This window comes from Triturus cristatus, chromosome 1_2, assembly GCF_964204655.1.
Source record: "Triturus cristatus chromosome 1_2, aTriCri1.1, whole genome shotgun sequence".
Lineage (NCBI taxonomy): Eukaryota > Metazoa > Chordata > Amphibia > Caudata > Salamandridae > Triturus > Triturus cristatus.
In genome coordinates this window covers 135,541,085-135,564,777 of record NC_140580.1, presented here as the reverse complement: position 1 = coordinate 135,564,777, position 23,693 = coordinate 135,541,085, and the positions used below count along the sequence as shown (strand labels likewise).

Genomic DNA, 23,693 nt, shown 5'->3' with positions numbered 1-23,693 from the left:
TCTAAGCAGAAAACAGAATTTGATTGGCAATTTCAAAGCACATTTACTACTGTGGTAGAGCAAGTGATAATTACTGTTGCAGCCTGACACATTTTCCTTGTAGATTACAGAGGCAGAAAAGAGCACATGTCCTTACTGCTTTTTCATACCATGAGCATGTGCAACCTGGATGAGTGACTACACTAGAGCAAAGGAAATGAGCCTTGGTGACGTTGAATGTGTTTGCGTTACACAGTGCTATCTGAAACAGCACACAGAGCTGAGTACTACACATGGGAGTGTTGGAGAAGCTGCTGCGTGTGTGCCAAGAGTGTGTTTGTGGAGACTGTGTATTGTCTGGTGCAAGACAGATGAGCAAAGAGACTTCCAAAACTGCATGAAGACTGCTGGGATGTATGTAACAGTGCATGTGTGCTAAGGGTTATTTTCACTTTTGAACATATGGCAACTACCTGTGCCTTTGCTATTTTGAGAGGGAAATCTACCCTGTTGGTTTCAAATGTTTTAGCTTTTGCCTCTCATTTGCGTTTTAGTGTTTTCTGCTGAGTGCTAACCACCACATTTGAAGAAAACAAGCTGTCCCTTTCCTGCAAGTGCATGTTTTACAGAACAACTGCAACACAAACTACATCTCTGGCCACAATTCCTGTGCGCACACAGCCTTATGGTGTGATTCTAAGCAGAAAACAGAATTTGATTGGCAATTTCAAAGCACATTTACTACTGTGGTAGAGCAAGTGATAATTACTGTTACAGCCTGACACATTTTCCTTCTAGATTACAGAGGCAGAAAAGAGCACATGTCCTTACTGCTTTTTCATACCATGAGCATGTGCAACCTGGGTGAGTGACTACACTAGAGCAAAGGAAATGAGCCTTGGTGACGTTGAATGTGTTTGCGTTACACAGTGCTATCTGAAACAGCACACAGAGCTGAGTACTACGCATGGGAGTGTTGGAGAAGCTGCTGCGTGTGTGCCAAGAGTGTGTTTGTGTTGACTGTGTATTGTCTGGTGCAAGACAGATGAGCAAAGAGACTTCCAAAACTGCATGAAGACTGCTGGGATGTATGTAACAGTGCATGTGTGCTAAGGGTTATTTTCACTTTTGAACATATGGCAACTACCTGTGCCTTTGCTATTTTGAAAGGGAAATCTACCCTGTTGGTTTCAAATGTTTTAGCTTTTACCTCTCATTTGTGTTTTAGTGTTTTCTGCTGTGTGCTAACCACCACATTTAAAGAAAACAAGCTGTCCCTATCCTGCAAGTGCATGTTTTACAAAACAACTGCAACACAAATTACATCTCAGACAACAATTCCTATATGCACACAGACTCATGCTGTGTTGGTAGGCACAAAACACAGGCTGCCCCTTTCCTGGGACTGCAATTCTTACAGAACTAATGCTAATTTCAAATGTGTTGCCATTTTCCTCTCTTTTCTTTCAAAGTGATTTCTGCTAAATCCTAACCATCACAATTAAAAAGAAGCTGTCCTTTTCTTTCAACTGCAAGTCTTACTTTTCAACAGCAGCACAAATTAAATCTCTGTCAACAATTCTTCTCTGCACACAGACTCATGGTTTGATGGTAGGCACAAAACAGTATTTCTCATTGTTACCAGAACATATGGCAACTACCTGTGCCTTTGCTATTTTGAAAGGGAAATCTACCCTGTTGGTTTCAAATGTTTTAGCTTTTGCCTCTCTTTTGCGTTTTAGTGTTTTCTGCTGAGTGCTAACCACCACATTTAAAGAAAACAAGCTGTCCCTTTCCTGCAAGTGCATGTTTTACAGAACAACTGCAACACAAACTACATCTCTGGCCACAATTCCTGTGCGCACACAGCCTTATGGTGTGATTCTAACCAGAAAACAGAATTTGATTGGCAATTTCAAAGCACATTTACTACTGTGGTAGAGCAAGTGATAATTACTGTTACAGCCTGACACATTTTCCTTGTAGATTACAGAGGCAGAAAAGAGCACATGTCCTTACTGCTTTTTCATACCATGAGCATGTGCAACCTGGGTGAGTGACTACACTAGAGCAAAGGAAATGAGGCTTGGTGACGTTGAATGTGTTTGCGTTACACAGTGCTATCTGAAACAGCACACAGAGCTGAGTACTACGCATGGGAGTGTTGGAGAAGCTGCTGCGTGTGTGCCAAGAGTGTGTTTGTGGAGACTGTGTATTGTCTGGTGCAAGACAGATGAGCAAAGAGACTTCCAAAACTGCATGAAGACTGCTGGGATGTATGTAACAGTGCATGTGTGCTAAGGGTTATTTTCACTTTTGAACATATGGCAACTACCTGTGCCTTTGCTATTTTGAAATGGAAATCTACCCTGTTGGTTTCAAATGTTTTAGCTTTTACCTCTCATTTGCGTTTTAGTGTTTTCTGCTGAGTGCTAGCCACCACATTTAAAGAAAACAAGCTGTCCCTTTCCTGCAAGTGCATGTTTTACAGAACAACTGCAACACAAATTACATCTCAGACAACAATTCCTATATGCACACAGACTCATGCTGTGTTGGTAGGCACAAAACACAGGCTGCCCCTTTCCTGGGACTGCAATTCTTACAGAACTAATGCTAATTTCAAATGTGTTGCCATTTTCCTCTCTTTTCTTTCAAAGTGATTTCGGCTAAATCCTAACCATCACAATTAAAAAGAAGCTGTCCTTTTCTTTCAACTGCAAGTCTTACTTTTCAACAGCAACACAAATTAAATCTCTGTCAACAATTCTTCTCTGCACACAGACTCATGGTTTGATGGTAGGCACAAAACAGTATTCCTCATTGTTACCAGAACATATGGCAACTACCTGTGCCTTTGCTATTTTGAAAGGGAAATCTACCCTGTTGGTTTCAAATGTTTTAGTTTTTACCTCTCATTTGCGTTTTAGTGTTTTCTGCTGAGTGCTAACCACCACATTTGAAGAAAACAAGCTGTCCCTTTCCTGCAAGTGCATGTTTTACAGAACAACTGCAACACAAATTACATCTCAGACAACAATTCCTATATGGACACAGACTCATGCTGTGTTGGTAGGCACAAAACACAGGCTGCCCCTTTCCTGGGTCTGCAATTCTTACAGAACAACAACTTCACAAATTAAATCTCAGACAACAATTCCTATATGCACACAGACTCATGCTGTGTTGGTAGGCACAAAACACAGGCTGCCCCTTTCCTGGGACTGCAATTCTTACAGAACTAATGCTAATTTCAAATGTGTTGCCATTTTCCTCTCTTTTCTTTCAAAGTGATTTCGGCTAAATCCTAACCATCACAATTAAAAAGAAGCTGTCCTTTTCTTTCAACTGCAAGTCTTACTTTTCAACAGCAACACAAATTAAATCTCTTCTTCTCTGCACACAGACTCATGGTTTGATGGTAGGCACAAAACAGTATTCCTCATTGTTACCAGTACACATTAACTTATGGTGAAAACATACTCCATAATATCTTACAAGTTCAAAACAGTTAAATATCTCCCAAACCTCAAAATGTAAAACATAACTTTTGAAGAAGATTCACAATTCTAATATTTATCTCAAAAATCACCACATACTTTCCCTCTCAAACTCATAACTCACCTTTAAAATTAGTTAGTTGTTTAAGAAATGTGGCACTCAAACAGCAGACTATCAGAGTCAGAATATCAGAGCTCTACACCTCTCTCCTCTCTCCAGAACCAGTAAATGGCAATGTTTCCCTCTCTTTTTTCACACATATACATGTTAATTTCAAATCTCAGTGCTTCCCACTTTTTTTCAAATGAAATCACACATTTCTATTGGTTGAAAACTTCAACCCCTTTCCAAATGTACCCTTCCCCCAACTTGACTTCTGCCTGCTTCCATAGCAACAGCTCATGGAACACTGCTGTGAGGAGAGAGGTCAGAAGTTCAGCACACAATGTTTCTAATCCAAAGAGCAAGAGTGCTTGACTTTTCAAACCTAACAGCAAATCCATAGTAATGTTCTGTGGTAACACATTTTTCTGAACCAATACAAAACATGCTTTTAAAAATTTAAACATACAGCCTAGTTTTAACTGTAAAATGGTTTGAATCTGCCAATGAGTTCTTTTTATAAAAAAAAGTATGTGTGCCTCCATATTTCAACTGTCTTTCATTTCATATTGCCTTTCTACTGAAAGACACCTCCTGAGTGCATCCAGATCTCCTTGGAAGATGTTCACAGTGTGGATTGTAGGTCACAGCTATGTCTTCTGGAGTGAAACGTTTGCAGAAAAAAGAGGTATGGTGAGAGACCTTGCTTTGCCAAATGTAGACATTAAATGGATTGGTCAGAGAGGGTTAAAGTGGCACCAATTAATGCCTTTGGTGAAAACCTTTCTACATCTCCCACAGCCTAACCTTTTTATTGTGCACTGTGGTGGTAATGACCTAGGCACTTTAACTGGGGTAGGTCTGGAAATGCTTATTAAGGACACCTTTGTGCAATTGATGTCGCTTTTTCCACAAACTGCCTTTGTATATTCGAATATATGCCAAAGGCAAAAGTGGAACTGGTCCAACCAATTTTGTCCACAGATTGACAAAGCAAGGAAGCACGTCAACAAATCTATTTCTGCTTTCCTCAGAGACTATGGTATGGGTTCTATATACCACAACAACTTGCGTTACAACATGCAAGACATTTATAGAGGAGATTGTGTACACTTCACTGATGAAGGCAACAGAGTCTTCCTCTTGAACTTTAGACTCTGCATCGGTACTTACTTGTAGGTACCAAAAACACACATAATAAACACAAGGGCTCTTTTTAGAGCCACCTTATATCTAAACACTTAAATGCGATTTTTTATCCTTTTTTTAAAAAAAGTTTTTTTTAGGGCGCGCGATGGGTGCGCGCACTCGGCGATATTTTTTTTCAAAATATAAATCTTTTTTTTTTGCCCTACAAGGTCCTACTGTGACCCCCTTACAATGCCTAGTGGGTCAATATCTCCCCACTTTGCCCCCTTTTCACGTTCTCCCCCTTTGTTTCTCACCCCTTCTTTATGCGAGAGACAAAATGGCGGCCGCCGCTTCCTGATTTCCACCGATTCGAATGTTTACTGACATCTAACAACCAATCAGAAGTGCGCTCGCGCACGGCAGGGTGCGCGCACAGGACTTGCTCAGTGCGCGCACGCTGCGCGCATATAGATATATATTGATTTAAATGCTGTTTTCTCTGGAAATACTGAACAGATTTACACCAAACCTGCAAAAGGCACTTCATGGACCTTATGGCTACCTCTCTGCCAAATTTCACATAATTCTGTTCAGCCGTTCGGGCTGTAGCTGCGACTAAAGTCCCTATGGAAAAATCCATGGGGAAAACGTGTTTTGGGACCCCCCCTTTTTCTCAGCCCCTGCTTTACGAATCACCCCGAGACTTTCAGGGTAGGAGCCGAGCGGAGCGCCCCATTAGTTTTGAAAATTTTGCGAGGATTCGTCAACCGGCGCCAAAGTTATTCAAAATAGAATTTTAAGATTTCCTATGGAAACACGGTCCTAACTATAACTACCTACTGGCGAACGCCAGTAGGTAATATATATATATACACGTGTGTGTGTGTGTATATATGTGTGTGTGCGTGTATATGTGTATATATATATATATATATATATATATATATATTCACTGAAAAAACCATAGGTTTCACACATGTTATAGTTAGCGGAAATTTTACTGATAAAAAACCAGTGAAATTGCCCCGTTATAGTTAGTGCTGGCAACTATAACTCACGCGACCGCAATCCTCTGCTGATGCTAATACTGTATTTAGACACTTATTTGCCCATGTCTTCTTCCATACATTTTTAGCTATACATGTATTACAAATATTTTTTTTTTTTCATAAAGACACATATGTCATCAGCAGAAGATTGCGGTCGCGTGAGTTATAGTTGCCAGCACTAACTATAACGGGGCAATTTCACTGGTTTTTTATCAGTAAAATTTCCGCTAACTATAACATGTGTGAAACCTATGGTTTTTTCAGTGAATTTGCAAGGTTTTTTAAATGCTAATTCCTAACTATAACGTGTGTGAAACCTATGGTTTTTTCAGTGAATTTGTACGGTTTTTTAAATGCTAAGTTACTTTACGCCATTCGAGGCGTGCGCGCCCACTTAACGCAGTTCGTTCCGTGCACGGTTTTTATCAACTTTAATAAGCCCTGTACATTTGGTGGCCTTCGGCCACCAAAAGCACAGGGGGTGGGGTCAATGTGGATAGTGTTTTTTTTATTTCGATTTTATAATTTCATGTTGCCAAAATTTAGTTTTTTTTACCTATTAATAAGCCCTGTACATTTGGTGGCCTACGGCCACCAAAAGCACAGGGGGTGGGGTAAGTGTGGATAGTGTTTTTTTTTTTTTTTTTTTTTTACCGTACGCTTACGGTAAGCGTACGGTAAGCGTACTCGGTGAAATTGCCGAAAAAAAAATAAAACCGTTTTTGCTCTTGGGGGATGTTTGGGGACTCCCTCAACATGACTATGTGGGAGGGAGTTGTCAAAACAGCCCCGTAACATGTTTTTGGCCATCTTGTTTGATAAACAACACTCAGTGCGAGAGACAAAATGGCGGCCGCCGCTTCCTGGTTTCGGCCGATTCGAATGTTTACTAAGATCTAAGAGCCAATCAGAATCGCGCTCGCGCACGCCACCGTACGCTTACGGTAAGCGTACGGTAAGCGTACCGTAAGCGGGCTCAGATATATATATTGATTTAAAGGCTATTTTCTCAGAATCTACTGAACAGATTTACACCAAACCTACAAAAGGCACTTCCTTGACCTAGGGACTACCTCTCTGCCAAATTTCTAGTAATTCTGTTCAGCCGTTCGGGCTGTAGCTCGTTCTAAAGGTCCTATGGAAAAATGCATGGGAAAAACGCGTTTTGGGACCCCCCTTTTATCTCAGCCCCCGCTTGACGAATCCCCCCGAGACTTTCAGGGTAGGAGCGGAGCGTAGCGCCCCACCTATTTTGAGAAATTCGCGAGGATTCATCGACCGGCGCCAAAGTTATTCAAAATAGAATGTTGAGGTTTTCCTATGGAAAAGGGGTCCTAACTATAACTACCTACTGGCGACCGCCAGTAGGTAATATATATATATATATATTTTACCTACTGGCAGTCACCAGTAGGTAGTTCTAGTTAGGACCTTGTTTCTATTCGAAAAGCGTTTTTTTCTTTTTCCAATATCTTTGGTGCCGTTTGACGAATCTTCGCGAATATGTTTGTATGTATATATGTGTATATATATAAAATTTTGCGACGATTCGTCAATTGGCGCCAACGTTATTCCAAATAGAATGTTGCGGATTTCCTATGGAAAATAGGTCCTAACTATAACTACCTACTGGCGACTGCCAGTAGGTAATGTGTGTGTGTGTGTGTGTGTGTGTGTGCGTGTGTGTGTGTGTGTATATATATATATATCTCTACCTCAGTGTTTGGGTGAGGATGCTATATTTTACGTGACTATTAGTGGGACAAACAGTACGTCTTCATGTGGGGGAAATCTCGCAACACCCATTTCTGTAGCAATATGCAAACTGTAAAACTTCAGTCTGGACTTGGAAACCCCCCTCCCCTTATAAATCATATTAGATTGCACTCCAGTGAATACAAGAAGTTGGGAGGTATCCGAAGTGGTACCATTGCAAAAATGCAGTGAAATTTTTTAATACTTTGATTCCTGGGTCACATGGAGTACCACAATATTTACCACCTTGGAATGTTGTAGGACGTTGTAATAATCAAGGATTGTCTCGTAGACAGGCCGCTTAGAACAGGTTGTAGGTTTATTTGACAGGTAACAAAGTCCATATAAAGATCATCAGTAAGCTCACTCTTTTGAAATGTTTTTCTACATTGAGTATACACAGCATGGATGCAGCAGATGTCATGTTTCACAAGGAAAGTTGTCCTGCAGTTAATCTGTCTACTGCCAGTGGTGAGCGCTATTTGAGAGGCGCCTGCATATTGCTTTTGACATCTAAATGGATATTTGTGCACTACAAAAGGAATTTTTGCCTCATCTAAATATATGCCCGGTTTTTGGACTTGAGGCGATCTGAGTGTTGGGAGCTTGAAAAAAACTAACGCTGGTACTGATCTCGATATCAGGAATTCTATGACTTGCACCTGAGAAGTTTTTCCATGGGGAACGTAGCGGTGGTTATTTGGCATGGATGTGAGTGTGGTGTATTTGATGCTGGCGATTTCTCTGCCGGTGACACTTCCAGCCATTTCCGAAGTTTGGCGTATTGGTGCAATTATGGATGGTGAGACTTTAAAGTTATTTTTAATTGTCCCTGGCAGTCTCTCATTTTGGGCAGTTTAACCGCACTGTCTTGGTTTGAAAATGCAGCGCGTGTTTTGCTTGGCGCGTGTTCTTACCTTCACGAGGATCTTCGATGGTTCTTGCTGCTTGGTTGTTTTTGGCGCATGCACGCGCCGTGAGCCACACGGCGCACGTAACAAAACGTGCCGCCATCTTGTGTTTGGAGGCGATCTACCGTGTTTGCCTTCGTTATTGCCATCGATGCTTTTGGCTGCCAACCACGCTGTTTTTTTTTGTAGTTAAATAAAGTTTTGACATGATGACATGATTTTCGGGGACAATGCAGTGTTTATGCGATCTGAGGCAGTCACCTTACTCATCTTGGAGAGAAGATATTCATGCACAGTTGTTGAGAAGCCACCAATAGAGATGTTTTTTTTAGCGCTGTGTGGGGACACTGACAGAGGTGAACTATGTGCGCAGCAGCGAATCGGAGAGCGGCAGTTGCATGCAGCTCTTGAAAAGGTTTTCTTTTCATGTTAAACCTCGGGTGAGAGTTCGCTCACCGGTGTTCCCAATATTTTTTTTTTGCTTTTGTGTTCATATGCCTTTTCTCTCTGATATGGCTGTGTTAATTCTTATTTATGCTTTATTTTAGGCTTGAAAATGCTTAATGTGTAATTTGTAAGCCTATTTGGGTGTTTCATAGGAAGGTGTTCTTCCCTATTACAAGGTTTTGGGTTTCCCCCATTACAGTGTGTTTGTCAGTTCACAGGGAGTTTTGTTCCCTATTACGGTGTTTCGTCTGGGAGGTGAATTCCCCTATAGGAAGGTGTTTTTCCTATTACAGTATTTGGAGAGACTTCGGAGTATCATAGGGAAAGTTTTTTTTTCCTATTACAGTGTTCGGAGAGTCTTTGGGAGGTGTTTTTCCCCTATAGGGTGACGTTGTTCCCCTATTTCTGAGTTCTAGGGAGGTGTTTTTTCCCTATAGGGTGACGTAGTTCCCCTATTTCTATTACAGAATTTGGAGTTTCATAGGGAGGTGCGTTTCCCTATTTCAATGTTCTATGTGTCTAAGGGAGGTGTTTTCCCCTATAGGGAGGTGTTTTCCCCTATTACAGAATTTGGAGTTTCATAGGGAGGTGCGTTTCCCTATTTCTATGTTCTATGTGTCTAAGGGAGGTGTTTTCCCCTATAGGGAGGTGTTTTCCCCTATTACAGAATTTGGAGTTTCATAGGGAGGTGCGTTTCCCTATTTCAATGTTCTATGTGTCTAAGGGAGGTGTTTTCCCCTATAGGGAGGTGTTTTCCCCTATTACAGTATTTGGAGTTTCATAGGGAGGTGCGTTTCCCTATTTCTATGTTTTATGTGTCTTAGGGAGGTGTTCTTTTTGGTAGTGTGTACCCATCTAATTATTTCCCTAGGGAGGGGGATGGGGTTCGTTATGGATTGTCTTGCAAGTATTTTCTGATCTGTTGTATGTTTACTTGCATAATGAATTTTCTGTTAATGTTTGCAATGGTATTTTGGTTACATCTTGATTTTATGCATTTGTATCTTTATGCTTTGTTTTCGTAAGGAAGGGAGATGTGTTATAACCTGTTGTGTTATGTGCATCTTCCTCATTGCTACTCTGTCCCTTGCTGCTCAGCCATGTGTGTGATGTCATTTAGAATGTTGGGTGTGAGGGACTGGGGAGTTGGCAGTTGGAGGAGATGGGGCTGAGCAGCAGGGAGGCTGCTCCTGGTGGGGCTCTACTGGATATCTGAGGCCTTACTGATGATCTTTATATGGACTTTGTTACCTGTCAAATAAACCTACAACCTGTTCTAAGCGGCCTGTCTACGAGACAATCCTTGATTATTACAGACGTCCTTTCTAATAATGGGGACATGCTATCCCTCATCATGTTATCTAAGCCCCCAAATATGACTTACAGGATTTCATTCATTTGAAGGGTGAGATGCCCAATGAAGCTCGAGTGGTCTGCCTCATAAGTGGGAGGGCATCACATTTCACATTACTTTGAAAACACAGAGAATTCCTAGCTCACCATAATTAAGGTGGGTATGGAAAGTTACGAATGAGATAATGTTGCTAGAATGTCATCATTATATCTTATGCTCCCTACATAGCCATATATTTTCCAGTGTTGCCAAACAGAAATGGCTAGTGAGTCTAGGGCCAAATGAAACAGAGGGGTGAGGGGACAGCCCTGTTAGGTGGCCCATGCCACCTCGAAGCAGGACAGAGTTGATTAATGCTCTTTGTGCTTTTTAGAGCCAAGTAACGTTATGGACAATGTCTACCCCCAACTCCGATTTTTCTCATGATGGAAAATAAATATTGCTATAAAATGCAAGTCAAAAACGTTCTCTGTGTCAAGAGACGCAGCCAGTTTATCTTCTTTAGCATCTTTCACTCTCCAAGTGATATAACACAAATCCTCCAAGTGCATGGTGAAGGATCTTTGCGGCCCAAATTCAATCTGAGATGGGTGTAATAAAGGATGTATGGGATTGCTTAACCTAGTTGCCAGGACTTTTTTCATGTCCACATTGAAGAGGGTACTGGGTCTATAATGGGTGCAATGCAGGGGGGTGTCTTTGCCAGGTACATGAATTAAGGAAATCTTAGCCCTATTGTATTTGGAGGAAAGCCTCCAAATTCATCATGTTCTTTGAACATTTTATGCAAGAGGAGTATGACTAGTGGTTTGGTGTATTTATAAAAATCTATGGTGAAGGCATCATCCTGGGGAGCTTTTCCTGCCTTCATGTCGTCTATGGCTAGAGTTACTATCTCTTCTTTGATACCACTTCCTAAAACCTGACTTTGATCAGCTTTTAGCTGCAGGATGGGAAGACTGGAAAGGAGATTATCTTCTTCCCGATTTGAGGAGGGTTATTCCGTGTGGTATAAGTGATTGAAAAAGCTATGCTTCTGAGTTTGTATTTTACCGTGCACAATCAACCTAGAGTGCATTGTTGACGATGTGCATTGTATTGTGTTGTGTTGACAGGCTTTAAATGTCAGTGTGTGGCTTCTGTGTTTTTTTCTTATCACTGCAGAGTCTCTCATAAGTTCTCCCTCTCAAGTAAGCTTTCTCAGACTCCCATAACATTCTAGTGGAAGTTATGGAGCCGTCACACTTCTAATCATGTTTTCAAAAAGGAACCCTGGTGGACGAAATCCCACATAGAGTACTTCCTGTTTCTGGTGGCCTACTTTGAAGAACATCTAGCCCCGCCATCATCCCAGATGCCATTTCAGATCTTGATATAGTCAACCTTAGTATAGATGCTGGCATGCTAATGCCTCCTTCAGGCAGTTGGCACATGAATATGCTACAGTATAGATTGGTAACTAAATATGTATTGTGTGTTTCGTTGCTTAGCCACGTTTCTGCTAACATTTAAAAATAAAAGATGTGTACTTCGAGTTAACTCTCTTATTAAAAAACCTCAAAGCAGAGCTTCGTGGCACAAGCAATCTCATGTACAGTGCTTGTGTAAGAAAACACTTCACCACCGCTCATTAATAACATATACTTTGCTGTTAGACTTGGCTTTGTCAGCGAGTTTACCCCCGGACTTTTTGACCTCCTGTTTTTGACATCTTTTTCATTAGTTTTAGGACTCTAGGCACTTTACCACTGCTCTTCAGTGCTAAAGTGAATATCCTCCCCATGTAAATTGTGTTATGGTTAGTTTTCCATGATTGGGCTATTTGATTTGCTAGTAAATCTCTAGTACAGTGCACTGTGTGTGCCCAAGGCCTGTAAATCAAATGCTACTTGTGGGCTTGCAACACTGGTTGTGCCACCCACACAAGTAGCGTTTCAAAGGTGTCTCAGACCTGCCACAGCATTGTCCGTGCACAGTTTTTACTGCCATGTCGACCTGGCAAGTGCACCCACTTGCCTGGTCCAAACCTTCCCTTTCTTACATGTAGGCACCCCTAAGGTAGTCCTCAGTTACCCCCATGGGCAGGGTGCAGTGTATGTGAAAGGTAGCACATGTACTTGTGTGTTTTACATGTCCTGATGGTGAAAGACTGTGTATGTCGTTTTTCACTATTGAAAGGTTGTCTGCCCCATAGGTTAACATGGTAGCTGCCTTGTAACATCTTACAAGCGTAACTTTCCATTGGGACAAGATGGAAAAATTGAGTTTAGGCTTCCTGAACTCTGACTTTAAAAAGACATCATTTGGTGAAGATAATTTTTATATTGTGTGTTTGAAAATGCCACTTTTAGAAAGTGCAAAAAGAACTATTGATGGACAGAATGCAGAACAATGTCATACAGTCACGCCAGTACAGAGATCAGGGCCTAAATCCATCGTTTTTTTGCTCACCATGCCATTCCAGTTTGGACCCAGCCATGTGAAAATCAGTCTTGACCCTGTGCCCAATGGGAACAGTCCAGTCCGAACTGCCAGGCCAGGTCCTCCCTGGACTGGAAACAAGCATCCTAGGACCGGTTTCAGGGTTTTACCCCTTTTCAGCCAGGATAGCTTGATTCCTGTGGCATGGAGAGCTCAGGACTCACGTCTGAGCATACCCGTCCCACTCGGGGTGACAAATGCAAAAAGAACTATTGATGGACCGAATGTAATGTGGGCATTTTCTTGTTTAACCATCCTGTGTGCCTCTACAATTTGTGTATTCACCTTCTGTGTTTGGAGTGACTGGAGCTGGGGATGTGCATTCACACTAGACAGACACAGGGTGGTGAGGTGTGTCCTGCCTTCCCTGGGTGGCTCATAGCCAGGCTAAATAGACCTTGGATGGATTTAGAGTAGTGGGAGGAGTTGTTGCTTGCACCTGAATGGACTGTTGCTGCCTTCCACAAAGCTGTCTCCAACTCCTGTAGTGAACCTGGCCTGAGCCATGCATAACTGGTTTATGTGTGCCAGAGGAATTTTGTTTGTACCAACCTTCATAAGAACATAGAGAACACATATTGGGGACTTGACCCCAGAACTTTAGATTACTGCTGGACTAAGGAACCTGCCAGTAGGAAGAGCTGCTAGGAGGAGTACTGCCCCTTTGCTGTTTTTGCTTTGACCGGGTTGGCCTGCAGTAGCTGCTTCTGCCTTGGGCAAATGTTCTTTCTGCATACTAAGTATCTCCAAGGTCTATATGTAGAGTTTGCCCCCTGTTGGAAGTCTCAGAGAGATCTAAGACTTCAACATCTTCTGGGAGAAATGTAACCAGATGCCGTCAATGACGCCGCTGCCGGCTCCGTGAACTGAAGGCACCGCAGAGGGCTCCTCCGCTCTTTGCACCGCAACCCTGGTCTCATCGACGATACAGTCCACCGCCACCACCGATCCGCTGCTTGCACCGTGACCTGTAGGCACATTCCGCACTGCCTTGCTTCACACCGCCACCCTGGTATCCCTGAGTATGCCGTGATGTCCTCACAGACGCCTCTGCCTGAACCGTGACCTTTGGGCACCGCTCGTGGAGAACACGGAGCACTGTCCCACTTTGCACCACAGCCATAGTCTCACTGATGACGATGCTCTAAGCTGACATTGAGGCTGCTGCATGCACCATGATTTGGGGGCACAGCTCGTACGTTACACAACACACCACCCCGCCCCACACCGTGGTCTTGGCCAACCGATGCCAGCACCATCGACTTCAGTTCATCAACTGACGCCACTGCCTGCACCGGGACCTGTGGGATCCGCACACTGCATTGCCCCATCTCTCACCACAGCCCTGTGTGTACCGACGACAGTGCTTCAGCAATGACAACTCCACTGCCTGCACCGTGACCGGTCAGCACCACAACGAGCACCGCCCTGCTTTTCATCGCAGCCCTGGTCTCACCGATGCAGCTCGACCATCACCGAGCAGATGCAGCACCCCGACCAGAGGGCATCGCGCCTCTCCGCTTCACACAGCAGCCCGACGCCTGCCGACGCTCCTGACTTCAAACTCACGGCTTTCGACCTGCAACATGTGTAACTTCAAGGGCATGATGACTCCTGCACCGATGCCTGCTGACGCCGCTCCTCCGGCACTCACCTGAGGGCTCGACGCCCTGCATCTCCAAAGGTGTTGTTTTACAGGTCTCCCCGACACCGTAGCTGGCCCCCATGATAGCCACGGACGGCGCTATCGACTTAAAGGAACTGTATATAAAGCCTATTTTTGCATTATTTGTATTTTGATATCTATGTTGGATTTTTACCGTTTTGGTCTTGCTTTACACAGATAAATATTGGTTATTTTTCTAAAACTGGTGTGGTGTCCTTTTGTAGTGTTTTCACGATATCACTGTTTGTTATATGCAAATGCTTTACACATTGGCTCTGTAATAAGCCCGACGGCTCGTGCCAGGCTATCACGGGTGTGAGCAGGGGTTATTTTAGACGTGGAATCCCCTTATTCCACCCCAGAGTGGTGGATTCTGCCTGGCTTACGTGCATACACTAGTCAACCCGAAAACCCATTTCTAACAGTTGCATAATTATGCGATGCAAACACTTGGAACACGCATGTAGCATTTTCATTTTAAACATTGAGACATATCCAGAATGCTATAAAGCGCTGTCTCTGCATCCATCCATGGAGTGCCATCTTCAGCTGTTTGTGCGTGAGCCTGGTCCACTCCTACCTGCACTGTGCAAGGAAGCACTATTATCCACACCATAAGAGGGGACAATTCAGGAAAGAATCCGCGACCTGCAATCGTCTCCTATCTGGACGCATCCTCTACACTTGGGTCACTGTACCACTGGGCATGACACTTGACCTCAGTGGCCACCCAACTTGTTCAGTATGCTACCATCCTTGCTGTGCCATGATGTTAAATTACAGTTTACTCCAAATGTTGAATGCATATGAAAAACCTATTTTTATTAGGCCTTTTAATTGAAATGTGGCCTGTGCAGTGATGACTGGGGCTGGTAGTTGTAGCTTTTCCATCTTGGGCTTGCGCTTACCACTCCCATCATGGAAAGCACAGTTAGCTATTATGCCATGTCCTGAGAAAGTTGCTCCTGATGATATGGGGCTACTTTGGCAGCTATGAATACTTCATTAATGTCCATCAATCTATTCCATATCATTCTGAATATAAATCAGTCCTTGCACATATTTGTTTTACAACTAGAATGCGTTTGTTTGCTTTTGTTGCCCCCATGTGTATTTGCTACTGGGATTTTAAACATAAACTGTTTAGGTTCTCCACATAAGTGCCAATCCTGCCATAATAGCTACAACATTTGATGCTGATCGCATGTTTCTTTCAGGGTCAAACATCTGGCTGGTCCCGGAAACGAAGGGCGCGATTGTCCAAGGTGGATATGGACACAGTAGCATCTACGACACCACCACCAAATCTGTCTATGTCCACGGAGGATACAAAGCCTTCCCTGGGAACAAATATGGGCTAGTAGATGATCTGTACCGATACAAAGTCAATACAAGGACATGGTGAGTTGCTTGACTGACAAACTGTTTTGTTTCTTGCATTACCCTGGAAATTGTCATTAGGCTTAGATCGTCTCTGTCTGATTGAACACCTGACATGTGAAGGTTTCTTAATATTTTTGATGTAAACGACCATTGGCTTAAAAAAAAGCGCCCATTAAATTCCAAGAGCCCCTCAATTTCATATTTAATGATTTTGAGGAGCCTGACTGGTGACAAGCAATCTGACTTCAAGTGCTGACAACACCCACATACCAGATTTTCTGCATCCTCTTTTGTGTGCTGTTATTTCTATGCTTACACATTTTTTACCATTCCTCTCCTTTTTCGATTTGAACATTTTAAATCGGTCCTCGTGTTTTTTTGGTACACCACTAGGAACTTTCTTTGCGGGTTCCCAGAAGAAAATTATTCTACTCATTTAATAATCAAAGCTAAAAACAACCCAGGGTGAGGTTGGTAGAGACCAGTAAATTGGCAGAAGCAGTGGGTTTAAGATCAGCCCTTTATCCCCTAGCCCGCTTCTTCACACGGATCCAACCTGACCCCCACACGATCTTCCGGTCACAGCCAGTTCTGCAACCCTGAGGCTGCGCTTCAACTTGTACTGCTTTGTTTCCTGATGGACATTACAACTGAACATCCTGAAATGAGGAGGGGTCCTCCACGATTCCCCATTCCCAAGCGTTTTAGTTTGGTATTCTTGTGTTCCTAGGTAGGGCGACAGATGCTTCCGATCCTGAAATAGGCAGGGGGAGGGGTTGGGGGAAGGGGACCGTTGTCCCTGTTAGTTTTGTTTTTGTTGTTTCATTTGTTTCTTGTACCAGCATACATTCCCAGCTACACGACCAATGCGCAAGACCCAGCAGTGTCGAACTGCATCCATTTCCTTACATGCACGCACCCTTCAATCCACGCCAAACACCCATGCAAGGTGTCCTGTCCTTACCCCACTCTCCTTATGGCTGATACCTCTACAGCGCAGGCGTCACTTCACATCATGTCTTGGAATGTTAACAACTTGCTGGACAAGGTCAAGCGGACAGTGGTCTTCCATAATGCCCAGCGCCACACTGTAGACATACTGCTGCTTCAGGAGACCAACCTGGTGGGCAATCACTGGCCCTTCTTGGCGCGCTATGGTTATGGCGGAGTTTGGCACTCAGGCTTCAACCGGGGATCGCGAGGGGTGACCGTCCTAGTGCGACGTGGGCTTCCACTCATGGTGAATTAAATAATTCATGACCCTGGAGGCTGTTTCGTCGACTTGGAGGGAGCCTGGGAGACCGGCCTCTGAACTTGCTCGCTGTATACTACCCCCCCCCCCCTACTGACTTCCACACTTCAGTCTCTAGCAACACTGGTTGCCTCCCTGCCTCTGGGGACCACCGTCGTTGGGGGTGACTTCAACGCGGTAATGGACCCAGACCTTGACGCTGCCACAACCCCTTCCGCTTCTAGAATTGCCCAGTCTACCCTTCTGTCGAATTGGGCAAGCACCTTATGTCTCGGAGATGCCTGGAGACTCTGGCACCCGACAACTTGCCTTTACACCCACACGCCAGCGTCCCATCATACACATGCACGGCTTGACTACGTTTTCTTGCCAGCCACGGACTGTCGAGCAATTTAAGATGTCACCATTCTTCCTAGAGGGCTATCGGACCACTCTCCTGTAGCGATATGGATGGGCAGCCTTCCTGCCTCGTTGCGTCCGATCTGGCGGCTGAACGCCTGGTTCCTCCAGGATAAGGACTTCAGGGAACAGGTGGGAAATGAGCTCCGCCACTATTTCACCACTAATCAAGGGTCAGTCTCCTCTCCGGGCACCTTAAGGAAAGCCGGGAAGGCCACCATCCGAGGCTTCGCTAAAGGCCAACTCAAACTTAAACGTATGAAACGGGACTCCAGCCTCACACTCCTGGAAACCCAGGCTGCACTACTCAAGGCTTAAACCCCGGAAGAGATAGGAGGCTGGCGTTTCTGAGGGACGAGATTAAGCAGGCCTCCCTAGAAGTGGCTAAGCTGCTGTTGAGGTCCTCCGTCACGCAAGTCTATGGGTGGGGAGTTAAAAATGGGAAACTCCTTCACCGGCTAGCCACTTATCCGTTGGCCAATCGTATCATCTATGAGGTGATTGACTCAGATGGCACGACCCAGCGAGTCCCCGTTGCAGTGGCCCAATGCTTCGCCTCCTATTACTCTACTCTGCACGGCCGCCCCCTCTCTCGCTCTCAGACCTCCTTCACCACGGACAGTTCTCCCTCCCACGACTCAGTGAGTCTGAGGCAGGGGCGCTGGATCTCCCAGTCATCCCAGAGGAGATTAGTGATGCAGTCTCGCATATGGCTGTAGGTAAGACGCCAGGCCCGGACGGTCTTCTGCAGGAGTTCTATGCGTCTTTCCGGGAAAAAAGGTGATTCCCCACCTCCTAGAGGTATACCAAGAGGCGTTCGATCAAGGCTCATTCCGCCCTGAGACAGATACGGCCACCATAGTGGTGATCCCTAAGTCCCAGCCTCCCTCGAAACATTGCTCTCATTACCGCCCCATCTCCCTCATTAACCTGGAGCTCAAGATATTCGCCTCTTTCCTAGCCAACTGCATACAACCCTACCTGGTGAAATTGGTCCACCATGACCAGTGCGGATTTATGCCTTCCCGAGGAACCCGCCACTGCCTCCGACGTCTCCACCTTAGCGAACCGACAACAACTGACCCCCTACTTGTGTCTCCTTCTTGTAGATTTCGAAAAAGCGTTCGACTCGGTGGATTGGTGATACCTGGAGGCGGTATTAATAGAAATGGGTTTTGGAGCACCCTTCTTCGGTCTGGTTAAGGCGCTTTACTGTAAACCGAGAGCCCAGGTATTAGTCAACAGAGCCCTGTCACACCCCTTCCCCATTGGAAGAGGCACGAGCCAGGGGTGCTCCCTGTCGCCCCTCCTGTTTGCGCTGGCGATGGAGCCCTTTGCTGGTCTTGTCCGCTCTGACCAGCTCCTCACGGGATGGCAATGGCCCATCTTAGAGGAAGATAATATCGCCCTCTATGCCGACGATGTCCTGCCGTTCTTAGCGGATCCAGCTCGATCAGGTCCCCGTTGCCTCCAGGCCTTGCATCTTTTCGAGCAGACCTCCGGCCTTCGACTGAACTCGGCTAAGTCTGTTCTTGTCACTCTCCACCTTTCAAGAGAGTGCTTTGATGGGCTGTCGTCGATACCCCTTCGGCAACAGTCCTTCAAGTATCTGGGAATCTGGGTCACCCTCCTCCCTGATCTCGCTTGGTCACTCAACATCGCCCCATTAGTGAAAAAGGCTCGGCCTGATCTCCTCAAGTGGCAAATTCTGCCACAGAACCCTATGGGAAGAATAGCCCTGTTTAACATGATGATCTTGCCCAGATTCCTCTATATGCTTCAGAACACACACCTCTCCTTCTCCAGGTCATGGTTCCGAGAGCTGGACAGCCTGTTCGTTAAGTTCTTGTGGGGAGGCGGGAGACCTCGGCTGGCCCTCGTTCAGTGTCGGATCCCTCCCTATGATGGAAGTCTGGGGATGCCGAACCTCTATCTTTACTCCCTGGCGACTCGGCTCCTCACCGTGCATGATTGGTTTAATGGGGGCTGGTCTGACCCGGCATACCGCTTAGAGCTCCACAACCTGGGCTTGGCCAACATTCAAGAGATGCTGTATGTGGGGTCACACGTGGGGTGCTCTTGGCCTGGCGGGCTTCGCTGCGTCACCCCCATTGGTCGGAGAAACTGACTCAATATACCCCACTGTGGTGCGGTACACGACTCAGAGATGTTGCCAATCTCTCTGGTTTTAGATCATGGGACCTCATTGGCATCGCTACTGGGGGATGTTTGGGGTGGGAGTCACATACGCACTTTCCACCAACTACAGGCTCGTTACTCCCTTCACACTTCCCAATTCTATCGATACCTGCAGCTACGATATGCCCTCCATTCTCACATCTCAGAAGGCGCCCCCCTGCCCGAATATAGCCCACCCGAGGCCCAGACCATGACCGGTAACCTAGGGAAGGGAGGGATCTCCCGTATCTATCGCTCCCTCGTCAATAACACCCCTAACACACTATCACACCTCAGAGACAGATGGGAGGGTTGGCTCGGATCCCTGGGCGATGCTGATTGAAGGGATGCTGTGATGGCTCCCAACACAGTCACAGCATCAGCAAGACTTTGTCTAGTTCAGGTATACTACCTTCACACTGCCTATCTTACACTGCTGCGTCTCCATCGCGCTGGACTCCGACCAGACGCATCCCGTCCCCGCTGCACTCACTCCCAGGCTGACTTCTATCACATGGTATGGCTTTGCTCTGAAATCGCACAATACTGGGAGTCCATAACAGGGGAACTCACCGAGGTTCTGGGCTGGGAAGTACTCCTAAACCTCATGAATGTTGTTCTGGGTATCTCAGAGGGGATGGATGGTTCCAGAGCTGAAAAACTCTTTCTAAACACGGCCCTGATGGTGGCCAAGAGGGACATTGCGGCCAACTGGTTGAACTCTGCTGCCCCCACCGTGAGGCGCTGGCACAGAGGGGTGGATTGGTGCGCCGCACAGGTGCGGCCCCTATATGAGGCCAGAGGCTGCCCGAAGAAATTCCGTCGAATGTGGGGCAAATGGATTGGGGTGGTGGAAGATTGACAATCCTACTGAGCACTCGAGGACTGGAATGGGTGCACACTGTTTTTGACTGTCTATGGGTTCATCCATGCTGATGTGATCTTTCATGTAACAAACAACTGGTATTGGTTATATTCTGTTGGTCTCTCATAAATCAATAAAATCGATTATCAACAAAAAAAAAATCAGCCCTTTCGGCGAGCCAGTGGTAGGGTTGCTGATAGATTCATGTCACTAAAAATGTAATGCTCTATTCACGTGCCTTCAATTAATAATCAATTATTTGAATTAATTCAATTGAACCACCTGCATTAGGTGCTGGATTGGAATATCTGTAAAACAGTTTTTACTAGAGAACAATAGTTGATGACTCAAGTTAACTAAATTAAAGAATTTAGTATTTAGGGAGTAAAATCCGATTTCATTTATGAATCCTGAGCTTACATCTCATAGAGAAATGCAGGTAAAAATTTAGTAGCACAAAAATGACAGCCGTCGGTTAAGTAGGTCAGGATTTATAAACGTTAAAGAATAGTTGACTGTTTTGATTTGTAGCGTTTAGGAAATCTCCACCACTCTTCATTGCACTTTATTTATTTTGTAAAGAGACTACGCTGGGTCTCTCTATTTTCTCTTTCTAAAGGCCCCCTGCGTTGTCTTGTTTGTTTCTGTGGCATCCTTGAGAGAGCAAAATCTTGACCATTTCCCTGTGTTCCTTACAAATAATCAAGTTAAGTGTCTGAATTAAGTGTGTTCGTCAGCTTCTTGTTTGCCTGGCATGTAGGTAGCACCGTGATGTGCGCTGGGAATAGCCCAGATTGATTTCTGCAAGCTATTGTGTTTATTGGCCCTTGAGCAGTGATTTTCACAGTGGGACACCTGCTAAAGAGGGACAATGGCACTTTTTTCTTTTCTAGTAGTTTTCACGGTGTTGTTGCTTAAAAGAATAAACATCAGTTTGTTGGTTACTTACATAGAAACGTAACCATTGTTATGAAGTGCTGTGACTAAAATATTGCATTGAATAAGAATGTAAACAGCAAAATAAACTTAGGGATATGTGAGGATTCTGGTGTATTATATGCTGTGGTTGTGCAACCTCACTGTGTAATATACTCACAAAACAGTCTTAGGTCCAGTCAGGCTCATTTGTAAAATCTCTTGCTCAACGCTGGGTAGCTGTGACTTCAAGCAGTAAGGCTTAAACAAAGGAACTAGAGTAAAGCATTTAAAATCACCAAGCAAAAGAATAAGAAAGTCAGACAATTCGAAAGAACTCCAACTCCAATTTACAAAAATAGATTCTATTTGTACTAATTTTTTGACACCAAGATAAGTACAATCTTCCGGAGTGTTCCAGAGATATAGATTTTTAAAGAAAACAGAAATCTCAGCTTGTTAGTCCAAAATGCAATCAAGCATTGGTAACCATAGTTTTTGGAAACTTTTCAAAAGTTTGGAAGAGTTGTGTTTGGCTACTCTGGCCCAGACTAGGTGACCAATTCCAACACAGAGAAGTTGAGGAGGCCAATAAGGAATATTTGGACAGTTACCTGGTTACCAGAGCAGTTTCAAGTTCAGTTCAACACTTTACATCAAGACCACCATAGACTTCAATGGAGTGGTCCTGATGGTGAGTATACAGTATGCGGAGGATGCTGAAAGATGCTCTGGATGCTGTGTGGTTGACGAGGGTCACCTTGCGGTTATTAGTCAGTCCGCGGGTAAAGTGGGACAACTTGGGCCACTGGTCTAACGATCTCCAGACACTGCGTTTCCACCGGTTTCCATTGGTAAGGGCTAGTATCCATCTTTGGTGACTGATCCTTCCCCCTGGGTCTGGCAGACATGGTAGCAACTTTTTAGTCCAGAGTGGCGGTCTTCTTGGCTGCACATTGGAAGTCAGCGGTGATTCCTTGTGGGTGGCTACTGACTAGCCAGGATGAGCTACTTCAGCTTTTAGCAGTGGCGGACCTTCCATTATGGCAAAATTCACTTACCTGATCTCACCGCATCTCTCTTCCATCTCTCCCACATTGTGTCTCTTTCGGGAAGTACCCAGGCTCCCTAGAGACAATCACAATGCTGCAACGCAGCTTTGTGATTGGTCTGAGCGCCGTGGTTCAGCGCTCCGACAGGGGCTGGGGTCCTGGGCATGTTCTTCATCCAGGCTGTAATGCAGTCTGTGTGGAGAACATGCAAAGTGCGCATGACGCTTTGGCCAGCCTGAGACGACCGGCCCAAAGCTTCATGCATACTTTAGAGTGCATCAACCACTCCTCCTTCCCAACGTCAGGGGAGCCAAGCCCCGCCCCACTCATGGCGATACTAAAAATAAAATGATAATAACTTCAGTTATTATCATTTTATTTTTTATTTTATACTGCTCCGTGAGCAGTCGTTCGACGGGCAATTAATAAAATGTATTCCAAATTTATTTTTCCCTTTCCCCTCCCTGAGCCGTGTTTGGGGGCGGGCCACTGCTTTTGCTTGGCAGCAGGGTAGAGGTGCTCTCTCCACCAGTTTACACTGCGCATGTCACTTTTGCCGGCTGTCTTGCGACGGCCAGCTTGACATGCGCAGCGTAATCTTCTTCACCCAGCTGTCTAAGACAGCTAGGTGGAGAGCAGGCAAAGACACCGGGGCCTACAGGAGCATTGAGGCATCCGGCTCCAGTCAATCCTAGCGCTGCTCTCATGAGGCTAACATTATCAGCAGCATGAGAGCTTGGATCGGATTAGCGTGGAGAACTGCTGCAGCATGCAGACCTGACCAGCGCCGAGGGACAGAAGCAGGAGGACCGGAGGTGAGCCAGTGCATGCAGTGGGTAAGTGCATTTTTATTTTTTTGTTCTTAACCCACTGGTGCGCTGTAAGACTCCGCACTGCCTTCAGCCTCAACTCAAGAGTTCTCAGTCGTAGTTCATTATGAACTTTGTTTATAATGAACTATGACTGACAGCTTCGCGTTGACCAGGCAGTGCTGGTCAGTGGTTGCGTTGCTTGATATTTAGGATGTCAGCCACTGCTGGCACTTAGGGCCCAGGTGTTGAAACAGGGAGTCAGCCGATTGACCCTTGGAGTCCCTACTTTGGTCTGGTTCTTGGGAGTGACATTTTCACGAGCCAGGCACCACAAGGACAGTCCTCTCTTCAATAGCCTAATGAGCAGTTGGTGCAGCCTTTCTTGCCATGTCAAGGGGTCAGTCGATCTGTCTTTCTTCGGTCCTCTCTCCAGTCCATATGTGATCTGAGGTTCAGGGTGC

General features: G+C 45.1%; 1 protein-coding gene across 2 annotated transcripts in view; it reads left to right on the top strand.

Annotated features, from left to right (window-relative positions):
- ATRNL1 (attractin like 1) overlaps positions 1-23,693 on the top strand; it is a 2,333,760-nt gene that overhangs the window by 614,596 nt on the left and 1,695,471 nt on the right. For both annotated transcript variants that reach the window (XM_085603276.1, XM_085603277.1), the window contains exon 9: positions 15,594-15,777. In XM_085603276.1, coding sequence (XP_085459402.1) covers positions 15,594-15,777 — 184 coding nt within the window. The remainder of the gene's footprint in view (positions 1-15,593; positions 15,778-23,693) is intronic.